The following is a 26,225-nucleotide window of genomic DNA, read 5'->3' as shown; positions in this document are numbered from 1 at the left end:
GCTATCGCTTTAGATGCTGAGAAAGCTTTCGATAGGGTCAATTGGTCTTTTATGTTGTCTACTTTATCTTGGTTTGGTTTTGGCTCTAAATTCATTTCTTATATTTCTTTGTTATATTCTTTTCCCAGGTCTTTTATTTTTGCTAATGGTTTAGTCTCTTCTTCTTTCCCCCTTTTTTGAGGTGAGCGTCAAGGTTGTCCTCTTGCTCCTCTTCTGTTTATTTTAGCTTTGGAACCATTTTTATCTAGGATTAGATTAAACTCTGATATTTCTGGTTTTCCTTATGGGGATAATCAATTGAAGCTTTCTGCTTATGCGGATGATATTCTTTTATTTATTTCCCATCCTCTTACTTCTATTCCAGCTTTCTTGTCTGAGGTCTCTTCTTATGCTAGTGTTTCTGGTTATAAGCTTAATGTTGGCAAATGCGAAATCCTTCCCCTTAATAAATGTTGTTTCCATGTCAATTTCTTATCTTCTTCCTTTCATTGGAGTCCTTCTCAAATAAAATATCTGGGCCTTTGGTTCACTCCTTCCATTAAAGACACAGTTGCATTAAACATTAAAAATCTTCTTACATCCTTAACTGATTCTACCAATAGGTGGCATCCGTAGTTCTTATCTTGGTGGGGTAGATTAGATTTTATTAAAATGATGCTGTTCCCATAATTTTGTTTTATCTCTCTAATCTTCCTGTCAATATTTCAAAGTTTTGTTTTAAATCTATTTATTCTATCTTATCCAAATTCCTGTGGCAACACAAAAAGGCGAGGATGTCTTTTGCAAGATTTAAACGTCCTAAATCTTTAGGTGGTGTCAATTTTTCAGATTTTTCTTCTCATCATTCCTCTTTTTTTTCTTTCCCATTCTTCTCCTTTGTTATTAGAGCCAAACGAAGATGCTTCTTCCTTCCCATTGTGGTGTACACTTGAATCTTCCTTTTTTCAGCCTTTTTCCTTTAAAGAATGTATTTCTCTATCACACATCCCCCCTAGGTTGTCTCTTCCTATTCTTAAACTCTCCAGGAAAATTTTTCTTCCTCTTTTCCTTAACGGTCTTGATGATAGAACCCGTTTTTTGCATTCTTCGATTTGGTAGAATCCTCATATCAAGCTTAAACATAAAACTCTTTCTGGAAGGATTGGTATTCTCTTGGTCTTTTCTGGGTTCATCAAATTTTTCAAGATGGTCTTTGTCTTCCCTTTTCCTCTATCCAATATCGATTTTCTCTTCCTTCTTCTTTCCTTTCCAAATATATCTCATTATGTGCGGTCGTTCAATCTTCATATGACTCTTTTGCCTCTTCTCCTGTGCCTCCTACCTCTTCCTCGCTTACTATTCCTTTTCTTTTATCCTCTCCTGCTGCTTCTCAAATTTACAAGCATTTACAAGATAGTCCTATTACTCGTGACAAGTCTAAAGTAGAACAAGATTGGGAATCTGACCTTGATACTTCTTTCACTATTCCAGTTTGGCAAAACATTTGGAATAAACTAAGGAAATCGTCTAGTGCCGCTACTACTACCCAGACTTTATTTTTTATTTATAATCGACTTTTGGTTACTCCTTCTAAATTACATGCTATCACCCCTTCTATTCCTTCTACATGTTGGTCCTGTTCTGCTGCTTGCGCAGACCTTAAACATATGCTTTTCACATGCCCTCTCATTCACGTTTTTTGGACCAAAGTCTGGGAACAAATCAATTCCATTTTCTCTACACACTTTCCATTCTCACTCACCCATATTTTTCTCTGTAGTGTTTCTGACATTTGGTCTTCCCAAACCTCCTTTTCCAATACTTTCATTATCGACCTTCTTCTAGCAGTTGCCTTTCAACAAATTACTAAATCTTGGAAAAATGCTTCAAATATTTCCTTTCAAGCATGGTGGTATGGTGTTTGTTACAACCATAGACTAGACAGAGCATATGTATACCCTATTCAACTTGCTATCAAACGTGATTTATTATGGTTACCAGTTACTACTTTTTTGGAAATATCTGCTCAATCACGTCCTTTGCATACTCCTACCCATGAAGAAGTTCCTAAACCCCCTTGATTTGATTATGATACATTTTTCTTTATATGAACAGATTGCTTTTTCCTTTTTTGCACTAATTTTATGTACCAATTTTCCATATTTCCTGCTTTTGATATTTTCTGCTTCTGATACTCTTCACTGATGCCTTTTTCTTCATCTTCTTCTTTCTTTTTCCTTTCTTACCTCTTTTTTCCCCTTTTTCTTTCTTTTTCTCTTTCTCTTTTTTCTTCCTTTCTCTCCTTTCCTCTTCTTCTTTTCTATAGGTTATTTCTTTCTTCTCTATTGCATTGATTGCTTGTATTTTATATTGTTGTTTTTGTACCCTTATTCATGCAATCTCTCCTTAATAAAGTTTCTTTGAAACTTAAAAAAAGAAGGTGCTGGGCAATGACATCATTTCGGTGACACCCCAGTGTTCTGCTGCAGCCCCCTCTGTGGACGTGCATTTCCATGGAGTCATCCCTTCTCAACCCTGTTGAGACAGCAAACATGTATTCTAAAGTATGTGAACTCTGAACTGTTGCAGTTTACATTAATGCAAGATAGCAGTCCCACGTGATGCACGTGATGCAGGCATTCCTACACTTACCTGTCAACAGATTTGATTTACGGTTGAGCTGCAAGTCAAACATTAATTTGCTACTATGTGCTCTTAACCTAACCGGTCAGGGACTTTCGTGGTTTTTCTAGTTAGAAAGAGTCAGCTGAACCAGAAACCAGAATAACAAAATGAGCACGTTTGCCCAAGGCGACGTTTACCAGACAAGCTTTGATCCAAAAGCCTACTTGAAAAATTTCTGCAGCCTCGGATCAGGGCGGGATGGAATTCTACATTTTCGACTTCAGCAATATCACGAGACATTTGCATCAGGTGAGTGTATTTACATGATCTTCTTGTAATGTCTTCCATGACTCTATTTCCAAGCTGCGTGTTTTTGCAGATCGCCGACGATGGTTTAAAAGCATGGGGAAAACATGGTGCAGCCTTATGCATGACTATATGCATGTTATATTCAGCACAATTAGAATCTACGATGAGGCATGCATATAATCTAAACAACAGTCAGTTCACATAAATATTAAACTCCAATGATGTTATGCACACGAGTTGACATACATTAATTTTTTCTTCTAATATGAGCAATTTCTCTTTGTAAAAGTCAAAGTGAGTTGGCAAGAGAACACATGTATAATCCGATGTATGAAATGGTAAACTAATGACAGTTATTTATTAAAGAAATGGTGGAGATAGCCCATTCATTTCATTTGATTTTCTTCCATGTAAATTACTTGCAGGCAACGTGAGAACATATGTGGTCTGTGGATGACCTTAGATCTTAGAAACCAGGTGCCAGATAATTGCATCTGTGCTCACTGCATTAGTGCTCATCTGGTCTTTGTTTCCTCGAAGGGGTCATTTTGAGTGTTAAATAGGGGACGATAAGGCACATTCTATAAAGTTTCTGCCTGCGTGCGAGCATGTTTCACATCACAGAGCCAGGAGCCTGTGCAAAGATGCCACGTATCAGGCGCTGAATATGTGCATTCTTGGGTTTAACATACACTTAATAGACCCCTACCGAAGGCTTATTTGGGAGAAGAATGGATATCATTGGCCATCGAAGCCTCCCAATTTCCCCAAGCTCCCCCCCCCCGCACAATATGTGGGAAAACATGACCCCTTCCACAGGAACATGCACTCAAGGTTCTAATGTCAGTTTAAAAACGTGCATTTTTTTGTAAATTCTGAGCAAATCAACTCTCCTCTATGGACCTCAAATTATTAATATGTGCAATGTAAGAAATAGCGGTGACAGATAAACTTTCAAAGTCAAAGCTGTAAATTACGATTACAATTTCACCTCATGAGTGAGACAAGCCAATGAACCCAATGATTTTGCTCCCAAGCATCTATATAAAATGAGCATTAAATTCCAATTTTTCTTCACAATCTTTAAATAAGTGACTACCGTTTCAATCATGAAATGGTCCAGTACTTTATTCGTGCACAAAGTAGCATGAATCCCGCAGTGCTTTGAGGTTTCCCGGTCTCCTTCAAAAACTACATTGAAGGTAATGAGGCAAACTGTGCATACTTCAGTGCAAAATTCCTAAAACATGTTTTACAATAGATTTGACAGGAACTTAAAATATTCGGTGTGACAGGGCAGTTTATAGATTTTCAATTTGTGCATTTAAATCTCCCCCCATTTCCTTTACCTTTCCCAACTTGTCTCTCCGAGGATCATATTTCAATAATATAATAGGACTGTGACTTTAAATGGAAGGTGGTGTGAGCAGAGCTGGCTTTAGAGCTGCTGGCGCCTGGTTCGACAATCATTTTTGGTGCCCCCCACACACCTCATGACCGCCTTCTCTGATTCTTCCACTACCACCAGGAAAAAGTGCCCCTCATCTCTCCAATCAAAAGTTATCACTAGACACAGCACCCCCCCTGAGGTCAGCGCCCCCCTCCACAGGTCAACGCCCAGTGCGGCCTCACCGGTCACACTGCCCTAAAGCCGGGCCTGGATGTGAGTAAATGGAAAGTTACATAGATCTCAAAGTCCAACCAGAGCAATCTCAAAGGTTAGGAACACATTGCTGACTCGGGAAGCAGGAATGTTACAGCTTGCTTGCATGTTCAATAGTTACAAACAACAATAGTGACAAACAACAAATTGATGGCAAGCCCATCTGAGCACGTCCGCGACCTGACTGCGGCCAGCACCAGGAACCATAGACCCCCCACTACCCTTCACTACGACACCACCACCCTCCTCGCACTCAGCCCTGGAAGATTTAGAGAATGCCAACAGGCCTCACCAAACACGACCCACAGCCAGTTCTTCTGCCTCCCCTGCCACCAGACACTCACCGCCACCCCGGCCTCCAACACCACTGACGCCAACACAGACGACACCCTAAAATGCATCCGTCTCAACGTACGCTCCGTACACAAATACGCCATGGAAATCTGGAACGTACTCGACCCTCTCTCACCCGACATCGCCTTCTTCACAGAGACCTGGACCAACGCATCCTCTGCCCCCGACATCAGCACCGCCATCCTAGACCGATACAAGATCCAGAGGAAAGACCGCCCCACCACCCAGAAGTGGGCCTCGCCATTCATCCACAAGAGCACCCTCCATCTCACCAAATCCAGCAGAACCTTACCCTCTGCTAAACACCTGCACTTCCAGATTCAGACCACCCCCAAAGCCACACTCCGATGAACCATCGTATACAGAGCCCCCGGCCCCCGATCACCCTTCACCACCACCATCACTGACTTCATCCCACCCCACACCATCGCCTCAACAAACTACAAACTCATTGAAGACCTGAACTTCCACCTTGACAACCCCAGTGACCCCAACTCCACTATCCTTCATCACAACCTCGCCTTCATCGGACTTAAACAACTCGTCAGCACACCGACCCACAGAGCAGACACACCCTCGACCCCATCGTCGCAGCAGGAAACAGCGTCCAATTCAGCCACACAATGCAGCCGCCATGGACCAACCACTGTGTACATTTTGCCATCATCAAACCCAAGGCACCCAAACCAGCCCCACGCACCCCACAAAGGAACTGGAGCAAAGTTACCGACGAGCAACTTAACTCCACCCTCACCCGAGACAACCATACCTGGGCACCTGACGCAAACGACACAGCCGGAGAACTCCACACCTGGATCTCCGACTGCTCAGACAAACTCGCCTCGCTGCACAACCCGAACAGACAACATCCCAGGAAAGCCGCCTGGTTCACCACTGCTCTCCAAGAAGTCAGACGTACCTGCAGACGCCTGGAGGAGAACTGGAGAAACACCAAGACAACCAAAAACCACACCACCTACAAGGATGCCATGACGGACTACCCCAACCAGATCAGAGTCACCAAGAGGAACTTCATCCACAACAAAATCCAGGCCAACTCCACCAACTCCGAGGAACTTTTCAGTGTCATTCAAGAATTCACCAACCCAAGCAGCGAAGCCACAGACATCACCCCATTCCAAGACCTCTGCGACAAGCTTGGAACCTATTTCCACCTCTAGATCAAAAACCATTACGACAACTTCATCGACCATCCACCAGGCGCCACAGATGGCCCCCCACCCCCCCAGAAAAACCATCCAGCCCACCATCTCCAACTGGACACCGATCCTGGCTGAAGACAACGCTCAACGATGAAAAGCATCCACTAGGGGGCCCCCACCGACCCCTGCCCCCCTCACATCTACCACCTTCGCACCTGAACTAAAATGCACCATCAACACCTCCTTCAAAACAGGCACCGTCCCAGACAACTGGAAGCACACAGAAGTCAGACCTCTGCTCCAGAATCCCACAGCTGACTCCACCAACCCTCAAGAGCTATCGGCCCATCTCGCTCCTCCCCTTCGCAGCCAAAGTTACAGAGAAAACAGTCAACAGGAAACTGACACGATATATTAAAGAGAACACCGTCCTCGACCCATCCCAATCCGGATTCCGAAGCAGCCACAGCACAGAGACCGCCCTACTCGCTGCCACAGACGACATTCGCACCCTCCTGGACCAAGGCCACTTCACAGCCCTCCTCCTACTCGACCTATAAGTGGCCTTCGACACCGTCTTCCACTGCACACTAGTCGCCAGACTACACAACGCAGGCATACAAGGAACAGCCCTGGACTGGATCCGATCATTCTTCACCGGAAGAAGACAAAGGATCAGACTCCCAACCTTTCTCTGACCCCACGAATATCCCCTGCGGAGTCCCACAGGGTTCATCCCTGAGCCCCACCCTCTTCATCATCTACATGGTCACCCTCGCAGCTATTGTCTGACAACACAGCCTCAACATCGTATCTTACGCCGATGACACCCAGCTCATCCTCTCCCTCACCAAAGACCCCACCACTGCCAATCTCAACTTCCAGAAAGGAATGCAAGACGTTGCAGTCTTGATGACCAACAGCTGCCTGAAGCTCAACGCCGAGAAGACGATAGTCTTCATCCTCTGTACCACCCCTTCTGTATGGGACAGCACCTGGTGGCCGAACTCCCTCGGAAGCCCACCTACCCCCTCAGACCACGCCAAGATCCTTGGCATCGCACTTGACTCATCACTCACCATGAACCGACAGGACAAGGCTGTCACCTCCAGCTGCTTCAACACCCTCTGCATCCTCCGCAAGACCTTCAAGTGGATCCCCCCTGAGTCAAGGAAGACAGTCACCCACGCACTTATCACCAGCAGACTGGACAATGGAAACGCACTCTACGCCGGCATCCACAAGTCCCTACTCCGCAAACTCCAAACAATACAGAACACCGCTGCCAGTCTCGTGCTCGGCATCCCCCAACGCAAACACATCAGTCAACACCTACGAAATCGCCACTGGCTCGCCGTGGAGAAAAGAGTCACTTTCAAAATCCTCACTCATACCTACAAATGCCTACACAACAATGGACCCAAATACCTCAATGACAGAACCAAATTCCACGTACCCAAAAGAAACCTCCGATCTTCCAACTTCACACTGGTAAAAACCCCGCGCATCCACAGAGCCAGAGCAGGAGGAAGATCCTTCTCTCACATTGCAGCCAAGACCTGGAACGAGCTTCCGGCAGACATCAGCCGCGCCACCTCCCTGAACACCTTAAGGAAGACCCTCAAGACCTGGCTCTTTGGCTAAACAGATCTGCGGACACTCCCTCAGCGCCTTGAGACCCTCATGGGTGAGTAGCACGCTTACAATTCCCTGATTGATTTATTGATTGATTGATTGATAGGTTGAATAATTAATCGATCACAGTCACTGCCAACCGCTTAGAGCAGCATTTCGGACTTTCGTCCGCTGTGCCATTCTAGGCAGAGACTAGCTATATTTCTGGGTCCTGTTGCGATAGGAACAGTCCAGCCCAAACGCAAGGTCAGGTTTCCTCCAGGTGAGAATACATGGAACCCCAGATTAGGTTTAGCATACTCAGACCCAGTGGCGCAAAAAATGATGCCCCCCCCCTGCAAAATGAGAAGTGGGGCAGCTGAGTTTCCAGTATATCAAAAATATTGCCCCTTGGGCAAAGTGTGGCCTTTGAGGGGTTTGGGGGGCCCTGAAATGTCCCCCCACACACACCGCAGTGGTTGCAGGGGCCTGTGTTTTGCTCCTGCTTAAACCTTGTCAATGAGAGAGACCCATGGCACAGTGAGTAAGGGACCTAAGTGTTGGAAAAAATATTGCACTTAGGGTTTCAACTGTAAAAAAATAAAGTGAAACAAATAACAAAGTGATGAAAGCAATGTTTGAATTCATCATAGCTACTGTGCTCCAGAAGGAAGGACCGTCTGGCTTGTGTTCCTGTTCAGAGGGGACCTGACCTGGCATATCAGGCGGGACTGTCCCTATCTGAGCTGAACCAAGGTTTACATGGATTGTCTGGTTCCAGCTAGGTGGACAAAAAACAGATGGACATGAACAGGACTGTGGTAATTATGTCTGGCTGGCATTAATTCAAGTGTTCCACACAATACTTTTTTGCTTTCCTCATTGTGAGATCCTAAGGGTCAGATGTACAACCGTGGAAATAGCGCCTCACAAATTGCGTGGTTTTTGGGACTCACAATTGGCGAGGTGCTATTTCCAATGTACAACAGTGTTTTTCACATTGTTAGCGATTCCCAATAGGGTCGCAAATAGAGAGGCTCATGAATATTAATGAGCCTCCCGCATTTTGAGACCCCATTTGGAATGGCAGGCCCTCCCAAGCATGGTGGCCTGCTGGGCTCAGCAGACCACCATGTCTGGGACTGCATTTAAATGAAGCAGATTTTTTTTTACTGCGGCCCGTTCTCCTTAGAGGAAAATGGGATGCATTTAAAAAGAAAAAAATTAAACGTTTTAGTTAACTTTTTTAAGGGCAGGTAGTGGTGCCCTTAAAAAATATTTTTCCCTGCATTGGCAAAGGAGAAGGGGTCCCCTTTTGCGACCCTATAACCACCCTCTTGAAGAGGGTGGTCATTTGCAAGTGTTTTACGCCCGCAATTGAGGACGCAAAACATTCTTACATAGGGTTGCGCTCGCTATTAGGAAGGGAACGCCCCTTCCTAATAGTGAGCGGTAAAACCCTATTTTGCGAGTTGCAAAAATTTACGACTTGCAAAATAGGGTTTATACATTCCCCATGCTGTTTTTGCAAGAACAAACGGGTTTGCAAACCCGTTTACGCATGCAAAAATGGTCGTACATCTGGCCCTAAGTGTGATGCTTATGTCCAATACTGGGTTCCCACGTCACTGGGCTGCAGGACTCATGTACACCTCAGTGCCTATCTAGGCTGAAGCCAGTTTCAAGTTGCCTGTGTTCCTGCTCAAAAAGCACTTGGCGCGGCAGGACACGGGGGACTGTTCCTGGCGCAGCAGAACCAAAGCACAGATGCACGTGGTTGGCTCCTGTCTGAGGTGGCATTGGTGGCAAAAATGATGGCCTGGGCTGTGGCCCAGAGTAATTACCGGTGGCCCTGATTAATTCAAGCACTCTACACTATATTTAATTGTTTTGCTTAGGGTGATGCTAAGCTTGCCTCATCTCTACAACGGCCCCCCACAGACGCCGGGGATGCCTGGTTTCACCTTGCAGATACCCAGAAAGGGACCATCTCACAGGGAAAACCAGGACGGGTTCCCCAGCGGTCTTCAGCGCCAGGATACTCCATGGAGTCGCAGTGCGCTTTACAAGTACACCCACATTTACATTTACATTTGATGCCTCAATTGTGGTGAGTATGCTAGGGCAAGAGTCCAGTGCTCACTGTGCCACAGAATGCACATTTTTAAAAAATGACACGGCCAAATTCATCTGGCATTACTTGTGTTGCATTTCAGAGAGGACATGGCCTGACAGTTTGGGCTGGACTGTCCCTACATATGCTTGACCAAAGCTGATTTGTGTAAGGTTAGTTCCTGATTGTGCAGAAAAAATTAACACAATGGGCTGGGATATGTGACTTGAGTAATTACCAGTGGGAGAGCTAAATTCAAGAATTCTACTTATCACTTTGTTGTTTCCCAACTTAAGGTCGAAAGGCTCAGAAAACACACTTGTGAACAAGTTAAGCCTATATTTCAGGCAGCAAAAGCATCAGACCGCAGCTATGATAATATTATCAAGGAACGGCAGTATCGAAGATGCATAGATTTCACATTCTTCATGCATTCTTAGCCAGAGCACAAGTGCGCCTCTGACGCCAAGGGAATCGTGCGCATCCCCAACTCAGTGTGAATAATGGCTCGGACACCAGCTTTAAATATAATTCTAAAATCCAGCCGTCACCTTCAAAGAAAAATTATGTTTCTGTGATTACCTGTGTTTTTGCTGACTTAGATATGACTTACTCCTGAATTTCAGAACTAAGTCACCAATAGTCGTGAAAAGGAGAGATTTTTTAATGAAGCCACTTGTCCCTAAACATTAGCATACCATTTTCTCAAAATACACATATTTCTTTCGTTATTTGTCAGTTTTATTTTTGGCTAATAAATGAATATTTTTCACACCAACTCAACTTGAAAATTATAACTTTTGCCCTGAAAAGAACATCTATTTTTTCTAAATATAGATGTGCGATCACTATAGGATAGTCATTTTAAGTAAGTATTATCATTTCCTGATGCCACCGATTGACCAAAACTGACCCCTATGAACATGCTCCATCATCGTACACCGTGGATGCCTGATAGATATTGGCTCCAGCTACCAGACGTGACGTCAGCGTACGCAACCAGATGGCGTGTTTACCAGCAGATACCTTAGTACCATCATGGCGACACTCCCCACCCCCAAGCACCCAGTATTCATGCAAATAAATACACACCACGCAAATTGTTATTGGGAAAAACTGCTGCAGGTTTATTACATACAACGTTATGTAATATGGTGGGTTATCTTACGGGCGATCCAAGGGCAGGCAGCATACTCGCCACCTGCGCGCCTGATGAGCCAAGCAGCACTGGGGCGAACCCCATTTGTGCTGCTCCTTCTGGTGATCCTCCTCCAGATACTTGAGATACACACACTATCCTAGCGACAGCAACTTGTTTGCCATTGGTGGGCACGCGATGTCAATGATGCGGACAGTACGCCGGAAATACACCCACTTTATGCTGGGCGTGGCCACGAGATGATACCCAAGAAGGACCATCTCATTCCTAGGATAACATCCACGTACCAGTATTAGCTTATGTATGCCATGGTTCCATAAAGTTACGCCAGGGTGACCGCTGAATATCAGCAATGCTCTCATTATACAAAGCATCCTCACTTTATTGTGGAAAACCTCCACTTATGCCAGGAATGCTCACCCAGTGCCAGTGATTCTAATCTTATGCTAGCAGCAGTGATGTGATTAAGAAAGGAAGATCGTTCAGGAGTCATAAGCCTGGACAGTTATGGAAGGCACAGGTGGTATAACTGTGGGTTTATTGGTAGTAGAGGCTGTACAAGCATTGCCCAGAAGGGACCAGGAAGGTGCAGGCATACTATTACTAAAGAAGATTTATAGGAATCCAGCAGAATCTGAAAATTTCAGAATATCAAGCTTGCCATATTCCTGTAATTTATTGCACTGGAGAGCAGTTTAGCTGTGGAGGACAACAACGTCATGGGAAATTTCCACAAAGGTGTTTTAAATAAAACTGCCACTGAATAACTGGGAGGGTAAGCTTTGGGCGACGGTAGATGAGAAGTAATATGGCACTTCATATGTGGCCTCTTGAACCCCTCATCTATGTTTACTCGACCACCCTCGCCTTGATGTATGTCACTACTAATACTGCCAATGAAGCCTCCCTAGTAACATTCCATTCTTAGGTCCTGAAACACTCAAGGTTTTCACTGATGTAAGAAAGTATTGGTCTTACCCACTAAATGGTGTTTCCTTGCCCAATAAAGTTCCAATGCTATTTTACGGTGGAAACGACAGTTATCTTCAAAAACTATGACCACCTTTCCTGACCTAGCTAGTCATAAGTCTGTCCTAGGCCAAGAAAAATCTTTGATATATCCCGCCATGAACTCTTACTTTTGATGAGCGGTGTCCGATAAGGCTCTGCTATTTAACTGCACTTTAAAATGTTCATTTACTGCCAATGAGCTCACTGATGCAATCGTTTAGTTTTAGTTTTTTTCTGAACTGAGTGAAGCAGAGAGGAATGAAGAGAGGGTCACCCAAGGGGCGTCGTGTATTGCACAAGCTCTTGAATCAGGAGGCTGAAGCCAGTCGAATGTGCAATAAACTCAACCACAGGGTGCCATTAATTGTTTTGGCATAGCCAGGTACCCACATTTTCATCTGGACAATTAACACAAATGAATAACAGATGTCGAATAAAATGTACTGCTTGTTATACCTACACATACACCTACAGAAATAAGTTAATATCCAGAGAAGAAGCTGGCATTCCTCCAACATAGAAATGCGGGCGATAAGGTCTGGCAATGATTAACCACCAGTTTAGAATTCCAAGAGTTCCAGGCCACAAAGACCTTGAGCCTTCGGCATACACGCCCATGCAGCAGCAAAGAGCACGTAAGGCCTTGCTCTGCTTGGCTCGGCTATCATACTGCAGTCAACTCCGATGCTGTACGATGCGTTAGATGCCGTTTGTGGGGTCACCACAGGATTCACAGTGCACAATCTCAGCACCGGGCATAAGACACTACAGCTCAGCTTTGCCTGTTTTGATTCTAAAACTCAGAAATACATCCTGCAAGATTTTGCATTGAGGAAATTGGGAAGGTGAAAAGAGCGGCAGGACAACATATACACTAATGGCAATCGTGTGTAAAACTACATTTACAGCCCACTCGTGCTAGCATAATTTACGTTGGTGAAAACGTTGTCACCTTCCCAACATGCTGGGGGCATGTGAAGTTTGTTGGAATATTCTCTTGCTAAAAGGGGTTTCCGCATGGCTTCTACTTGCCTACCCTCAGGTCTGCAATGGACAGTAGCCCGGGGTCCATCGATACCTCCCGCGAGTCGTGCAGTCTCCCCTCCGCAGGTGACATGGACCCAGGGCCGGCTTTAGGGCATTGCGAGCGGTGCTTTGGCACTGGGCGCTGACCTGGAAAGGGGGCATTAGCCTCAGGGGAGCGCTGTGTTTAGCAATAATGTACCATTTAAAAGCACCTGCTCCAGAGATCATTGTGCGTCCGGCTTGCAGGCAGCAACAAAAATGTTATGTTAGCTCTTGTGATTAACGTTCCTGCTACAGAAAGAGATTGAGTTTTGTCTAGGGGCAGTTTTGACTCTCTGTAAAGTTGTGCAGAGGGTTAGTGTGCCTGCTGCAAAGAACAGATCTGTATTTTATGTGGATAGCTGTGAGGAATAGTACAGCCAGCCTTTACAAGGCTTTAAAGCAAATGAAATGCATTTCAATGAGGGGTTATGGAGAGATGCGTAGCACTTTTGTCGGGTGGTAGTGAGGTAGACTGAGGAGGAAGCCATGAGCGGGGGTTTGTGGGGGCACCAAAATAGATTGCCACACTGGGCACCACCAGCGCTAAAGCTGGCCCTGCATGGACCGGAGAAGCGGTGAGGGGGTCCAGCACAGGGGCACTGCAGCACTAGAGTCCGAGGTCTGGGCCATATTGTGAAGGTGCCAGAAACCGGTCCTGGGAAGCTTGATTCCGGTCCAGGGAAGACATGGCTTGGCAGTTCGGGCTGGACTGTTCCCATGAGGCACAGGGTCAGACTGATTTGCATATGGTCATGTCTGAACTGGGGTGGCGGAGTGAGCTAAAGAATGGTGATGGATTAAACCCAGATCAGTTGACTGGGGGTGAGTGTTTGTATTGTCAACGCTCCGTCCATCACCACCTTTGGTTTTTCTTTGTTCGCCCTAAGTTGGCAGGGTATGCTAAGACGTGAGTCCCTTGCTCACTTTGCCACTGGAGTCAAGCAAGCCCGGCTGAAGACGGCTGTAATGCCAGAAACCGGTCCTGGGAATCTTGATTCCGGTCCAGGGAAGACATGGCTTGGCAGTTCGGGCTGGACTGTTCCCATGAGGCACAGGGTCAGACTGATTTGCATATGGTCATATCTGAACTGGGGTGGCAGAGTGAGCTAAAGAATGGTGATGGATTAAACCCAGATCAGTTGACTGGGGTGAGTGTTTGTATTGTCAACGCTCAGTACATCACCACATTTGGTTTTTCTTTGTTCGCCCTAAGTTGGCAGGGTATGCTGAGACGTGAGTCCCTTGCTCACTTTGTCACTGGAGTCAAGCAAGCCCGGCTGAAGACGGCTGTAATGCCAGAAACCGGTCCTGGGAAGCTTGATTCCGGTCCAGGGAAGACATGGCTTGGCAGTTCGGGCTGGACTGTTCCCATGAGGCACAGGGTCAGACTGATTTGCATATGGTCATGTCTGAACTGGGGTGGCGGAGTGAGCTAAAGAATGGTGATGGATTAAACCCAGATCAGTTGACTGGGGGTGAGTGTTTGTATTGTCAAGTCTCCGTCCATCACCACCTTTGGTTTTTCTTTGTTCGCCCTAAGTTGGCAGGGTATGCTCAGACGTGAGTCCCTTGCTCACTTTGCCACTGGAGTCAAGCAAGCCCGGCTGAAGACGGCTGTAATGCCAGAAACCGGTCCTGGGAAGCTTGATTCCGGTCCAGGGAAGACATGGCTTGGCAGTTCGGGCTGGACTGTTCCCATGAGGTAAGAAAAAAAGAGAGGGGCTCTTAATTACCCAAAGGGAAATGGAGCGCCAATATACTTGAAAAGTAAAACAAAAGATTTCCCAGTGGGATATACTATTTCCTGCTCATAGATCAGGGCTCAACTTCTCAAACACCATTCACACCATTCATTTTTATGGAACGGGAAAGCACTCACCAGAAGGAAAACCACCTAATATAATACAGTAAAAGATATAGTAAAAAATGTACACTTTATTCTAAAATATACAACACTAATCGATAAATCAAAAGATAAAAGAACACTTAAAAAACACAATTGAATACACAGTTAAAAAGCCACCTAATGTGGACGTGGAGAAAATTAATCTAAAGAGACACTTGAATCTGTCATTAGTCCGTCATTTCAGGCCCTCTTTTGTCAACACTACGAGGAAAAATATTCCTTTCGTTCAGTTAGAATGTTGGCAAGCCGAATATGACTTCGGAGTTGGCGTCGACGCGTTTCGGAAGCTTAAGAATTGATAAGGGCTTCCTTCCTCAGGACGATTTGTATACGTTTTCTCCACAAATTGATAGACAACCTAATGTGTAAATAACATAAAATATGGCTATTAGTACCCTCTTCTATTTTACACTTATTACTATTTTTGACATTGCTATTTTGGTTACACACAAAGTTTATGCTCATTTTATAAATCACGATAAGGGCGATAACAACAGCAACAACAGTTCATAATCCCTGTGGGTTTCTCAGTAATATTGAGGCCTTGTTTTTTACATAATTGCTATGCGAGATACTAGATACTAAGCATCTCTTACACAGAGTTGGTTATACACCCAGTTACGTTCATAGGAAAATTTTTTTAAAAGTAACATAAACACAAAATAACATGTCGGGTTGACAACCAATTTGTGTGTCTAGATCCTCTTTTTGCACACTGCTTCCATTGCGTTTTCACCCTGCGAGATTAGCATCTACCACACGGGGTCCTAATTTTTTTAAAAAACAACAACAGAATGGCTACACATCAGAGCAGGATAACTACACATAAACGTTCCCAGTTAGAACACACATCTTTACATCTAAAACCATATGTCCATCCATTTTCAAACCTAATTACAACGTAAGAGACCTTTGTTCTTTTTCGCTTTCTATAAAAACTTTTTGCCTTTTGGTTCATGTTATCCACGTTCTATTACAAGAAATACCACATTCATACTTCAATCATACTCACTGGCAGCGATAATACACTAACCGGAATGATTGTTATTTTCGTAAAGAGGTCACCCAATGTTTGATGATCCTCAATTTTGCTCCCGTCACAGTCACCTGGCTTTTCTTTCCTGCCCCACCTATGAGTTAGAGCAATATTAAATTAGGTATAAACTTACATTTATTCGCTTATCCCCTAATGTGCTAGATTAGAATTATATTCACCTTCATATTTTGAACGATGTTTTTTATCATGACACTCGTCTTTTTCAAAAAAAGGGGATATTTTTCATCAGGAGGAGGCTTTAAACAATCCTGCATTTATAACAGAAATACACCATATTATGATTCCCTATATAGTTAACGATTATTGTTCTAATCTCTACAAGATTTAAACAGGGGAATACCTTAACAGTCGCTCAATGCGATCTTTATTTGGAGTTATAGGTCTTATAGAATTTTCAGGTGCTGTTCATTGCTGCAAAAACGGAAAAAGGCGCATTGCGTCAGCTTAAATCCAGGGCGTAGTTTAACTTATCACCCAAGTGTCAAAGTTACGTGTTTCATCTTACCCGAATTATGTTGGGTTTCTATCCATAAATGGGACTGTTATCTTGCTGCTGGTTAAAATAATGCACGGGGCTGCATGCAAAAAACAAATAATGAGAGTTTTACTAAGGAGTAAATTTAGAAAGGAAAGTTTAGCATATTCGAGTCTAAACACCCATTCCGCTTCCGGTATTTGATCTTACCCGGAATACGGCACTCCCGTTCTTTAATTGGAGTTCTTGTTCAGCAACCGGGTACTTTAATACGCGTGGCTGCATGCAAAAAGATTAAAAAAGTTTCACTAAAAGTTCCGCTCGATAACGGAGGCTTCGTTTATTTTAGTCTGAACACCCATTCCCTGGCTGTCCTTACCTAGTGGATGCACACGGCTCGCGTTCCCGGTGCTCTGTCTTGTGGCGTTTTTTCAATCACCGCTGTCGTAGGAAAATGTATGCACGCCCCATTCGACGTCGCATTTTAATCTCGTATGGAGATCACGTGATTTAAAAAAAGGGTGGGTCTGTGTTAATGGGTTCGCCCGCTTTGGTCTGTTTTTTTTATTTATTTATAAAGCGAAAGCGACTGTTCCTGAATGAACTTTATTGTTCTAAGTGGACAATAACTACAGTGTTTTCCGTTCTATTTAGATGTTGTTAAGCTGTGGTGTTCTTTTATTAGCTGTTCATCGCTATGATTATAATTTGTATCAAGTTTCATGGCTGTATTCGAATCGGGAAATTATCCCCTCATAAAAGGTCCGGATTAAAATTGAGCAAAAAATAATCCAAAAATAACTAATATTATTTGATACATTTTTTCGCTAAACGCAGAATGTTTTATCTCGATATGTTATTTATGTTGCATAGTGTGTAATATCACACAAGTTATTTATCCTAAGCCAAAAAATGGGGGAAATTTTAAATGTTAAATGTTAGCAAAGGGTCCCTGAGCCCTCTGCATTATTCCGAGAATATTCTTTAGTGAAGAAAGATGTTAAGGTGTTGTGCTAGTCACTTTCTATTCACGGCATTCAATGATTTTATCTACTTCGTGTTGAATATACGTGACAGTGGTCTAAATGGTATCTCATGGAGTGCTTATGACACAATTTTCATCCAGTCTTCTTTTGTATTGAGGCCCCTATTTACAGTGTCTAGCGTGGAAATATACCACTGTTCTCTGTTTTTGCGCTTAATCTCAATGTTGCCTCCTCTTTTGGACATCGTAATTTTTTCAATTACAAACCATCTGAAGTCTGTATGTTTGTGCTGTAGTTTGTGGAAGTGATCCACCATAGGGGCATTCTCTTTGTTCGTTTTGAGTGCAGACCTATGCTCCAATAACCGCACTCTTATCTCTCTTCCAGTCTCTCCTACGTAAGCTAGATTGCAGGGACATAGAATTATGTACACTAGGTTGCTACTTCTGCAATTGTTCAAAGTTTTTGCAGTTATAGTATAGTTGTTGTAGGTCAGCGTTTTGCCAATAATGCAATTTTCGCATATTGAACACTTACTGCACTTATGATTCCCTATTGCTTTACTGCCTCCAATTGTCAGTTGGTTGTTTTGAGTCTGTTCTCTGTATGTGTGGACCAGATTCTGACGGATATTCTCATTCCGTCTGAATGCAAAAATAGGTTTGGCTATTTTGGTCTCTTTCCCATCGTTTAAGATGTGCCAACTGGAATGAATAACGTTTTTAAGTTTATTACTGATACTAGAAAACTGGCTTACAAAAACAATTTTTGAGTCACTTACAGATTGTTTCTTATTCCCTTGATCAGGATGTATCATACTGTCCCGATTATAAAATCGTGCCCTTTTACAAGAGTTTTTGATCAACTTTTTAGGGTATCCCCTGTCTGACAGTTTCTCACTTAGAGTGTTAGCATGTTTTGAAAAATCAGCCAGGGTGGAACAATTCCTTCGAAGACGAAGGAATTGTCCAAAAGGGACATTGTCCCTCTGGGAACGAGGATGGTAACTGCTATAGTGCAATAGCGTGTTTTTGTCTGTGGGTTTAGAATACAGTTCCACCTCAAGTGTGCCGTTGGTGTTTTTTATTGTGATGTCCAAAAAGTTCACTGATTCTCTATTAAACTCTGCTGAGAAGCGGAGGTTCTCATCTCCGAGATTTAACCATTCTAGGAATTCCTCCAGAGTGTCATCTTCACCTTCCCATATGAAAAAAATTTCGTCAATGAAGCGCCGCCATAACAAGATGTTTTCAAAGAATGGCGACGCTTCATTGAACACATGTTTATCCTCGAACCTGGCGACGTATAAACATGCCAGGCTCGGCGCGCAAGTAGCCCCCATACTGGTGCCCTTGCGTTGGAGAAAAAGCTCATCCTTGAATAGGAATATGTTGCTTTTTAGAACCAGAGTTATGCATTGTATGATGAATTCCAAGTTGGCACCTCTGAGATCTGAAGGTCCTAATATCTCAGATACCACCTTTATGGTGTCATTTTGAGGAATATTGGTGTACAACGCCTCTATATCGAGGGTCACCATGATCTGTTTTTTGGGGTTGTACACCAATCCTTCCACAAAGGAAATCATATGTGCTGAGTCTCGCACATATGAATCTTGTTTCAATACAAGTGGTTTGAGAAAAGTGTCAGCATATTGGCTTAATGGTTCTAATAATGAGCCGATGCAGCTAACTATGGGTCTCATGGGAGGGTTCTCCACATTCTTATGAATTTTAGGGAGCCCGTATATGGCTGGAATTTTCGCATCTTTGCTATATAAAAAATCAAATTCTTGTTTACAGATAAGATCTTTGTCAAAAGCATTTTTCACAGTTTCCCTGACTTTTTTGTTTAGGGCGTCTAAGGTAGAGAATGGGACTCTTTGGTAATGTTCTTTAACCTCTAACAGGTCTAGCATTTTCTTATCGTAGTCCTCAGTGTTGAAGACTACCACCCCACCGCCCTTGTCGGCGGGTTTGATGGTTAACTGCAGGTCATTTTTTAACTTTAACATTGCCATTCTATGCTCTTTGGACATGTTATTTTTGTCTGGATAAGTATGTTCCAGGATCTTTTTTATCTTAGATTCCACAACCTTTTCAAACACTTCCACGTTTTTATTAACTTGTGATATTGCTGGAGTGAAGGTGGACTTTTGTTTGAGACCTGATGCATTATTTGGAGGGGTGTAGTCTTTTCCTTCAAAGAATTCTTTTAATCTGATCTTACGAAAAAATGCCTTTAGATCTTTCTCTAAATTAAACTTATTGACGCTAGAGGTGGGAGCAAACGTAAAACCTTTTTCCAATACCTCCAACTCAATTTTAGTTAAAAAATGGTCGGAAAGGTTGATTATTGGAAATTTATTTGAATTGTTGGGAATTATTGGCGATATCGCTGGCTTCTGGTATTGGGATATTCCTGAGGGGCCTGGTTGTGTTGGTAGTTCGTCCTGTATCCACCTCTCGGGGCCTGATATTGTTTTCTCTGATATTGGCCCCTGTACAGGTATGTTTTCCCTCCCCTCCTTTGGTGGTTCTCTAAAAAACGGTTACCACCGTTTTGTTCACCGTTATATCCACTATTCCCTGGTGTGGATCCCTCATCTTCGCTACTCGATCCTGATGTTTCTGAGAATGTAACGCCTTTCTTTGCTCCTCTATTATATATTGGCCGGCTTTCAGCATTCCTTTCCTCTCTTGGTTGTTGGTAATAGTCTTTATTGATGTAGGGGTAAACTAACTCTATGCTATATTTATTGACATCTTTTTTGAGTTTTATGTTTTTTTTATTTAGCAAGTAATCCTTATAACCATCCATTTCTGTATTAATTTCTTCTAGCCTTTTTTTGGCGTCATCCACTGCTGACATTTCTTGAAGGGCCTGTTCTAGTTTCTCTATTTCTTTTCTTTCTAATATTACTCTATCTTGTGCAGTTTCGATAATAAGAAGGATCCAGTCCCGGCTACACCTATTTGCAATGTGTGTCCAGGTTTCTAAAAATTTTAAGTTGTCTGTAAAAAGTCCGGGTTCATTGCGGACTTGTAGTCCCATAGGTATAACCCCTGTTCTTGCGTATTGTATTAGGAACTCAGCATGGAGTTCGGTCCTCACTGCCTTTTTTTTAAGGTTCAATATATTGCCCCATTTATCGTTATTACCAGTGACAACCACAATCTTATTAGTATTGTTGGTTGAAGAGCCAACTATTTTGGTAAATTGGTCTTCTGTAAAGGCGAAGGTCTTAAAGGGGTCCATGATCAATCTAATTGGTCTGGATATAATATTAGTCGCTAAAAAGCGATCAGAGATTTCTCTCCAGCACTAGGCTGTACCAGATAGGTAAGAAAAAAAGAGAGGGGCTCTTAATTACCCAAAGGGAAATGGAGCGCCAATATACTTGAAAAGTAAAACAAAAGATTTCCCAGTGGGATATACTATTTCCTGCTCATAGATCAGGGCTCAACTTCTCAAACACCATTCACACCATTCATTTTTATGGAACGGGAAAGCACTCACCAGAAGGAAAACCACCTAATATAATACAGTAAAAGATATAGTAAAAAATGTACACTTTATTCTAAAATATACAACACTAATCGATAAATCAAAAGATAAAAGAACACTTAAAAAACACAATTGAATACACAGTTAAAAAGCCACCTAATGTGGACGTGGAGAAAATTAATCTAAAGAGACACTTGAATCTGTCATTAGTCCGTCATTTCAGGCCCTCTTTTGTCAACACTACGAGGAAAAATATTCCTTTCGTTCAGTTAGAATGTTGGCAAGCCGAATATGACTTCGGAGTTGGCGTCGACGCGTTTCGGAAGCTTAAGAATTGATAAGGGCTTCCTTCCTCAGGACGATTTGTATACGTTTTCTCCACAAATTGATAGACAACCTAATGTGTAAATAACATAAAATATGGCTATTAGTACCCTCTTCTATTTTACACTTATTACTATTTTTGACATTGCTATTTTGGTTACACACAAAGTTTATGCTCATTTTATAAATCACGATAAGGGCGATAACAACAGCAACAACAGTTCATAATCCCTGTGGGTTTCTCAGTAATATTGAGGCCTTGTTTTTTACATAATTGCTATGCGAGATACTAGATACTAAGCATCTCTTACACAGAGTTGGTTATACACCCAGTTACGTTCATAGGAATTTTTTTTTAAAAGTAACATAAACACAAAATAACATGTCGGGTTGACAACCAATTTGTGTGTCTAGATCCTCTTTTTGCACACTGCTTCCATTGCGTTTTCACCCTGCGAGATTAGCATCTACCACACGGGGTCCTAATTTTTTTAAAAAACAACAACAGAATGGCTACACATCAGAGCAGGATAACTACACATAAACGTTCCCAGTTAGAACACACATCTTTACATCTAAAACCATATGTCCATCCATTTTCAAACCTAATTACAACGTAAGAGACCTTTGTTCTTTTTCGCTTTCTATAAAAACTTTTTGCCTTTTGGTTCATGTTATCCACGTTCTATTACAAGAAATACCACATTCATACTTCAATCATACTCACTGGCAGCGATAATACACTAACCGGAATGATTGTTATTTTCGTAAAGAGGTCACCCAATGTTTGATGATCCTCAATTTTGCTCCCGTCACAGTCACCTGGCTTTTCTTTCCTGCCCCACCTATAGCTCTAACTCATAGGTGGGGCAGGAAAGAAAAGCCAGGTGACTGTGACGGGAGCAAAATTGAGGATCATCAAACATTGGGTGACCTCTTTACGAAAATAACAATCATTCCGGTTAGTGTATTATCGCTGCCAGTGAGTATGATTGAAGTATGAATGTGGTATTTCTTGTAATAGAACGTGGATAACATGAACCAAAAGGCAAAAAGTTTTTATAGAAAGCGAAAAAGAACAAAGGTCTCTTACGTTGTAATTAGGTTTGAAAATGGATGGACATATGGTTTTAGATGTAAAGATGTGTGTTCTAACTGGGAACGTTTATGTGTAGTTATCCTGCTCTGATGTGTAGCCATTCTGTTGTTGTTTTTTAAAAAAATTAGGACCCCGTGTGGTAGATGCTAATCTCGCAGGGTGAAAACGCAATGGAAGCAGTGTGCAAAAAGAGGATCTAGACACACAAATTGGTTGTCAACCCGACATGTTATTTTGTGTTTATGTTACTTTTAAAAATTTTTTCCTATGAACGTAACTGGGTGTATAACCAACTCTGTGTAAGAGATGCTTAGTATCTAGTATCTCGCATAGCAATTATGTAAAAAACAAGGCCTCAATATTACTGAGAAACCCACAGGGATTATGAACTGTTGTTGCTGTTGTTATCGCCCTTATCGTGATTTATAAAATGAGCATAAACTTTGTGTGTAACCAAAATAGCAATGTCAAAAATAGTAATAAGTGTAAAATAGAAGAGGGTACTAATAGCCATATTTTATGTTATTTACACATTAGGTTGTCTATCAATTTGTGGAGAAAACGTATACAAATCGTCCTGAGGAAGGAAGCCCTTATCAATTCTTAAGCTTCCGAAACGCGTCGACGCCAACTCCGAAGTCATATTCGGCTTGCCAACATTCTAACTGAACGAAAGGAATATTTTTCCTCGTAGTGTTGACAAAAGAGGGCCTGAAATGACGGACTAATGACAGATTCAAGTGTCTCTTTAGATTAATTTTCTCCACGTCCACATTAGGTGGCTTTTTAACTGTGTATTCAATTGTGTTTTTTAAGTGTTCTTTTATCTTTTGATTTATCGATTAGTGTTGTATATTTTAGAATAAAGTGTACATTTTTTACTATATCTTTTACTGTATTATATTAGGTGGTTTTCCTTCTGGTGAGTGCTTTCCCGTTCCATAAAAATGAATGGTGTGAATGGTGTTTGAGAAGTTGAGCCCTGATCTATGAGCAGGAAATAGTATATCCCACTGGGAAATCTTTTGTTTTACTTTTCAAGTATATTGGCGCTCCATTTCCCTTTGGGTAATTAAGAGCCCCTCTCTTTTTTTCTTACCTATCTGGTACAGCCTAGTGCTGGAGAGAAATCTCTGATCGCTTTTTAGCGACTAATATTATATCCAGACCAATTAGATTGATCATGGACCCCTTTAAGACCTTCGCCTTTACAGAAGACCAATTTACCAAAATAGTTGGCTCTTCAACCAACAATACTAATAAGATTGTGGTTGTCACTGGTAATAACGATAAATGGGGCAATATATTGAACCTTAAAAAAAAGGCAGTGAGGACCGAACTCCATGCTGAGTTCCTAATACAATACGCAAGAACAGGGGTTATACCTATGGGACTACAAGTCCGCAATGAACCCGGACTTTTTACAGACAACTTAAAATTTTTAGAAACCTGGACACACATTGCAAATAGGTGTAGCCGGGACTGGATCCTTCTTATTATCGAAACTGCACAAGATAGAGTAATATTAGAAAGAAAAGAAATAGAGAAACTAGAACAGGCCCTTCAAGAAATGTCAGCAGTGGATGACGCCAAAAAAAGGCTAGAAGAAATTAATACAGAAATGGATGGTTATAAGGATTACTTGCTCAATAAAAAAAACATAAAACTCAAAAAAGATGTCAATAAATATAGCATAGAGTTAGTTTACCCCTACATCAATAAAGACTATTACCAACAACCAAGAGAGGAAAGGAATGCTGAAAGCCGGCCAATATATAATAGAGGAGCAAAGAAAGGCGTTACATTCTCAGAAACATCAGGATCGAGTAGCGAAGATGAGGGATCCACACCAGGGAATAGTGGATATAACGGTGAACAAAACGGTGGTAACCGTTTTTTAGAGAACCACCAAAGGAGGGGAGGGAAAACATACCCGTACAGGGGCCAATATCAGAGAAAACAATATCAGGCCCCGAGAGGTGGATACAGGACGAACTACCAACACAACCAGGCCCCTCAGGAATATCCCAATACCAGAAGCCAGCGATATCGCCAATAATTCCCAACAATTCAAATAAATTTCCAATAATCAACCTTTCCGACCATTTTTTAACTAAAATTGAGTTGGAGGTATTGGAAAAAGGTTTTACGTTTGCTCCCACCTCTAGCGTCAATAAGTTTAATTTAGAGAAAGATCTAAAGGCATTTTTTCGTAAGATCAGATTAAAAGAATTCTTTGAAGGAAAAGACTACACCCCTCCAAATAATGCATCAGGTCTCAAACAAAAGTCCACCTTCACTCCAGCAATATCACAAGTTAATAAAAACGTGGAAGTGTTTGAAAAGGTTGTGGAATCTAAGATAAAAAAGATCCTGGAACATACTTATCCAGACAAAAATAACATGTCCAAAGAGCATAGAATGGCAATGTTAAAGTTAAAAAATGACCTGCAGTTAACCATCAAACCCGCCGACAAGGGCGGTGGGGTGGTAGTCTTCAACACTGAGGACTACGATAAGAAAATGCTAGACCTGTTAGAGGTTAAAGAACATTACCAAAGAGTCCCATTCTCTACCTTAGACGCCCTAAACAAAAAAGTCAGGGAAACTGTGAAAAATGCTTTTGACAAAGATCTTATCTGTAAACAAGAATTTGATTTTTTATATAGCAAAGATGCGAAAATTCCAGCCATATACGGGCTCCCTAAAATTCATAAGAATGTGGAGAACCCTCCCATGAGACCCATAGTTAGCTGCATCGGCTCATTATTAGAACCATTAAGCCAATATGCTGACACTTTTCTCAAACCACTTGTATTGAAACAAGATTCATATGTGCGAGACTCAGCACATATGATTTCCTTTGTGGAAGGATTGGTGTACAACCCCAAAAAACAGATCATGGTGACCCTCGATATAGAGGCGTTGTACACCAATATTCCTCAAAATGACACCATAAAGGTGGTATCTGAGATATTAGGACCTTCAGATCTCAGAGGTGCCAACTTGGAATTCATCATACAATGCATAACTCTGGTTCTAAAAAGCAACATATTCCTATTCAAGGATGAGCTTTTTCTCCAACGCAAGGGCACCAGTATGGGGGCTACTTGCGCGCCGAGCCTGGCATGTTTATACGTCGCCAGGTTCGAGGATAAACATGTGTTCAATGAAGCGTCGCCATTCTTTGAAAACATCTTGTTATGGCGGCGCTTCATTGACGACATTTTTTTCATATGGGAAGGTGAAGATGACACTCTGGAGGAATTCCTAGAATGGTTAAATCTCGGAGATGAGAACCTCCGCTTCTCAGCAGAGTTTAATAGAGAATCAGTGAACTTTTTGGACATCACAATAAAAAACACCAACGGCACACTTGAGGTGGAACTGTATTCTAAACCCACAGACAAAAACACGCTATTGCACTATAGCAGTTACCATCCTCGTTCCCAGAGGGACAATGTCCCTTTTGGACAATTCCTTCGTCTTCGAAGGAATTGTTCCACCCTGGCTGATTTTTCAAAACATGCTAACACTCTAAGTGAGAAACTGTCAGACAGGGGATACCCTAAAAAGTTGATCAAAAACTCTTGTAAAAGGGCACGATTTTATAATCGGGACAGTATGATACATCCTGATCAAGGGAATAAGAAACAATCTGTAAGTGACTCAAAAATTGTTTTTGTAAGCCAGTTTTCTAGTATCAGTAATAAACTTAAAAACGTTATTCATTCCAGTTGGCACATCTTAAACGATGGGAAAGAGACCAAAATAGCCAAACCTATTTTTGCATTCAGACGGAATGAGAATATC

At 42.3% G+C, this 26,225-nt stretch overlaps 1 protein-coding gene across 1 annotated transcript in view; it reads left to right on the top strand.

Annotated features, from left to right (window-relative positions):
* Positions 1–2,682: 2,682 nt before the first annotated feature.
* The window catches only part of LOC144823646 (nicotinamide N-methyltransferase-like), a 153,882-nt gene continuing 130,339 nt past the window's right edge, over positions 2,683–26,225 (top strand). Inside the window, exon 1 of the mRNA XM_078682334.1 lies at positions 2,683–2,913. Within this exon, the coding sequence (XP_078538460.1) occupies positions 2,772–2,913 (142 nt within the window). The 5' untranslated portion in view covers positions 2,683–2,771. The remainder of the gene's footprint in view (positions 2,914–26,225) is intronic.

This window comes from Lissotriton helveticus, chromosome 3_1, assembly GCF_964261635.1.
Source record: "Lissotriton helveticus chromosome 3_1, aLisHel1.1, whole genome shotgun sequence".
Lineage (NCBI taxonomy): Eukaryota > Metazoa > Chordata > Amphibia > Caudata > Salamandridae > Lissotriton > Lissotriton helveticus.
The sequence above is the reverse complement of the archived record's forward strand: the minus strand, read 5'-3'. Positions and strand labels throughout refer to the sequence as shown.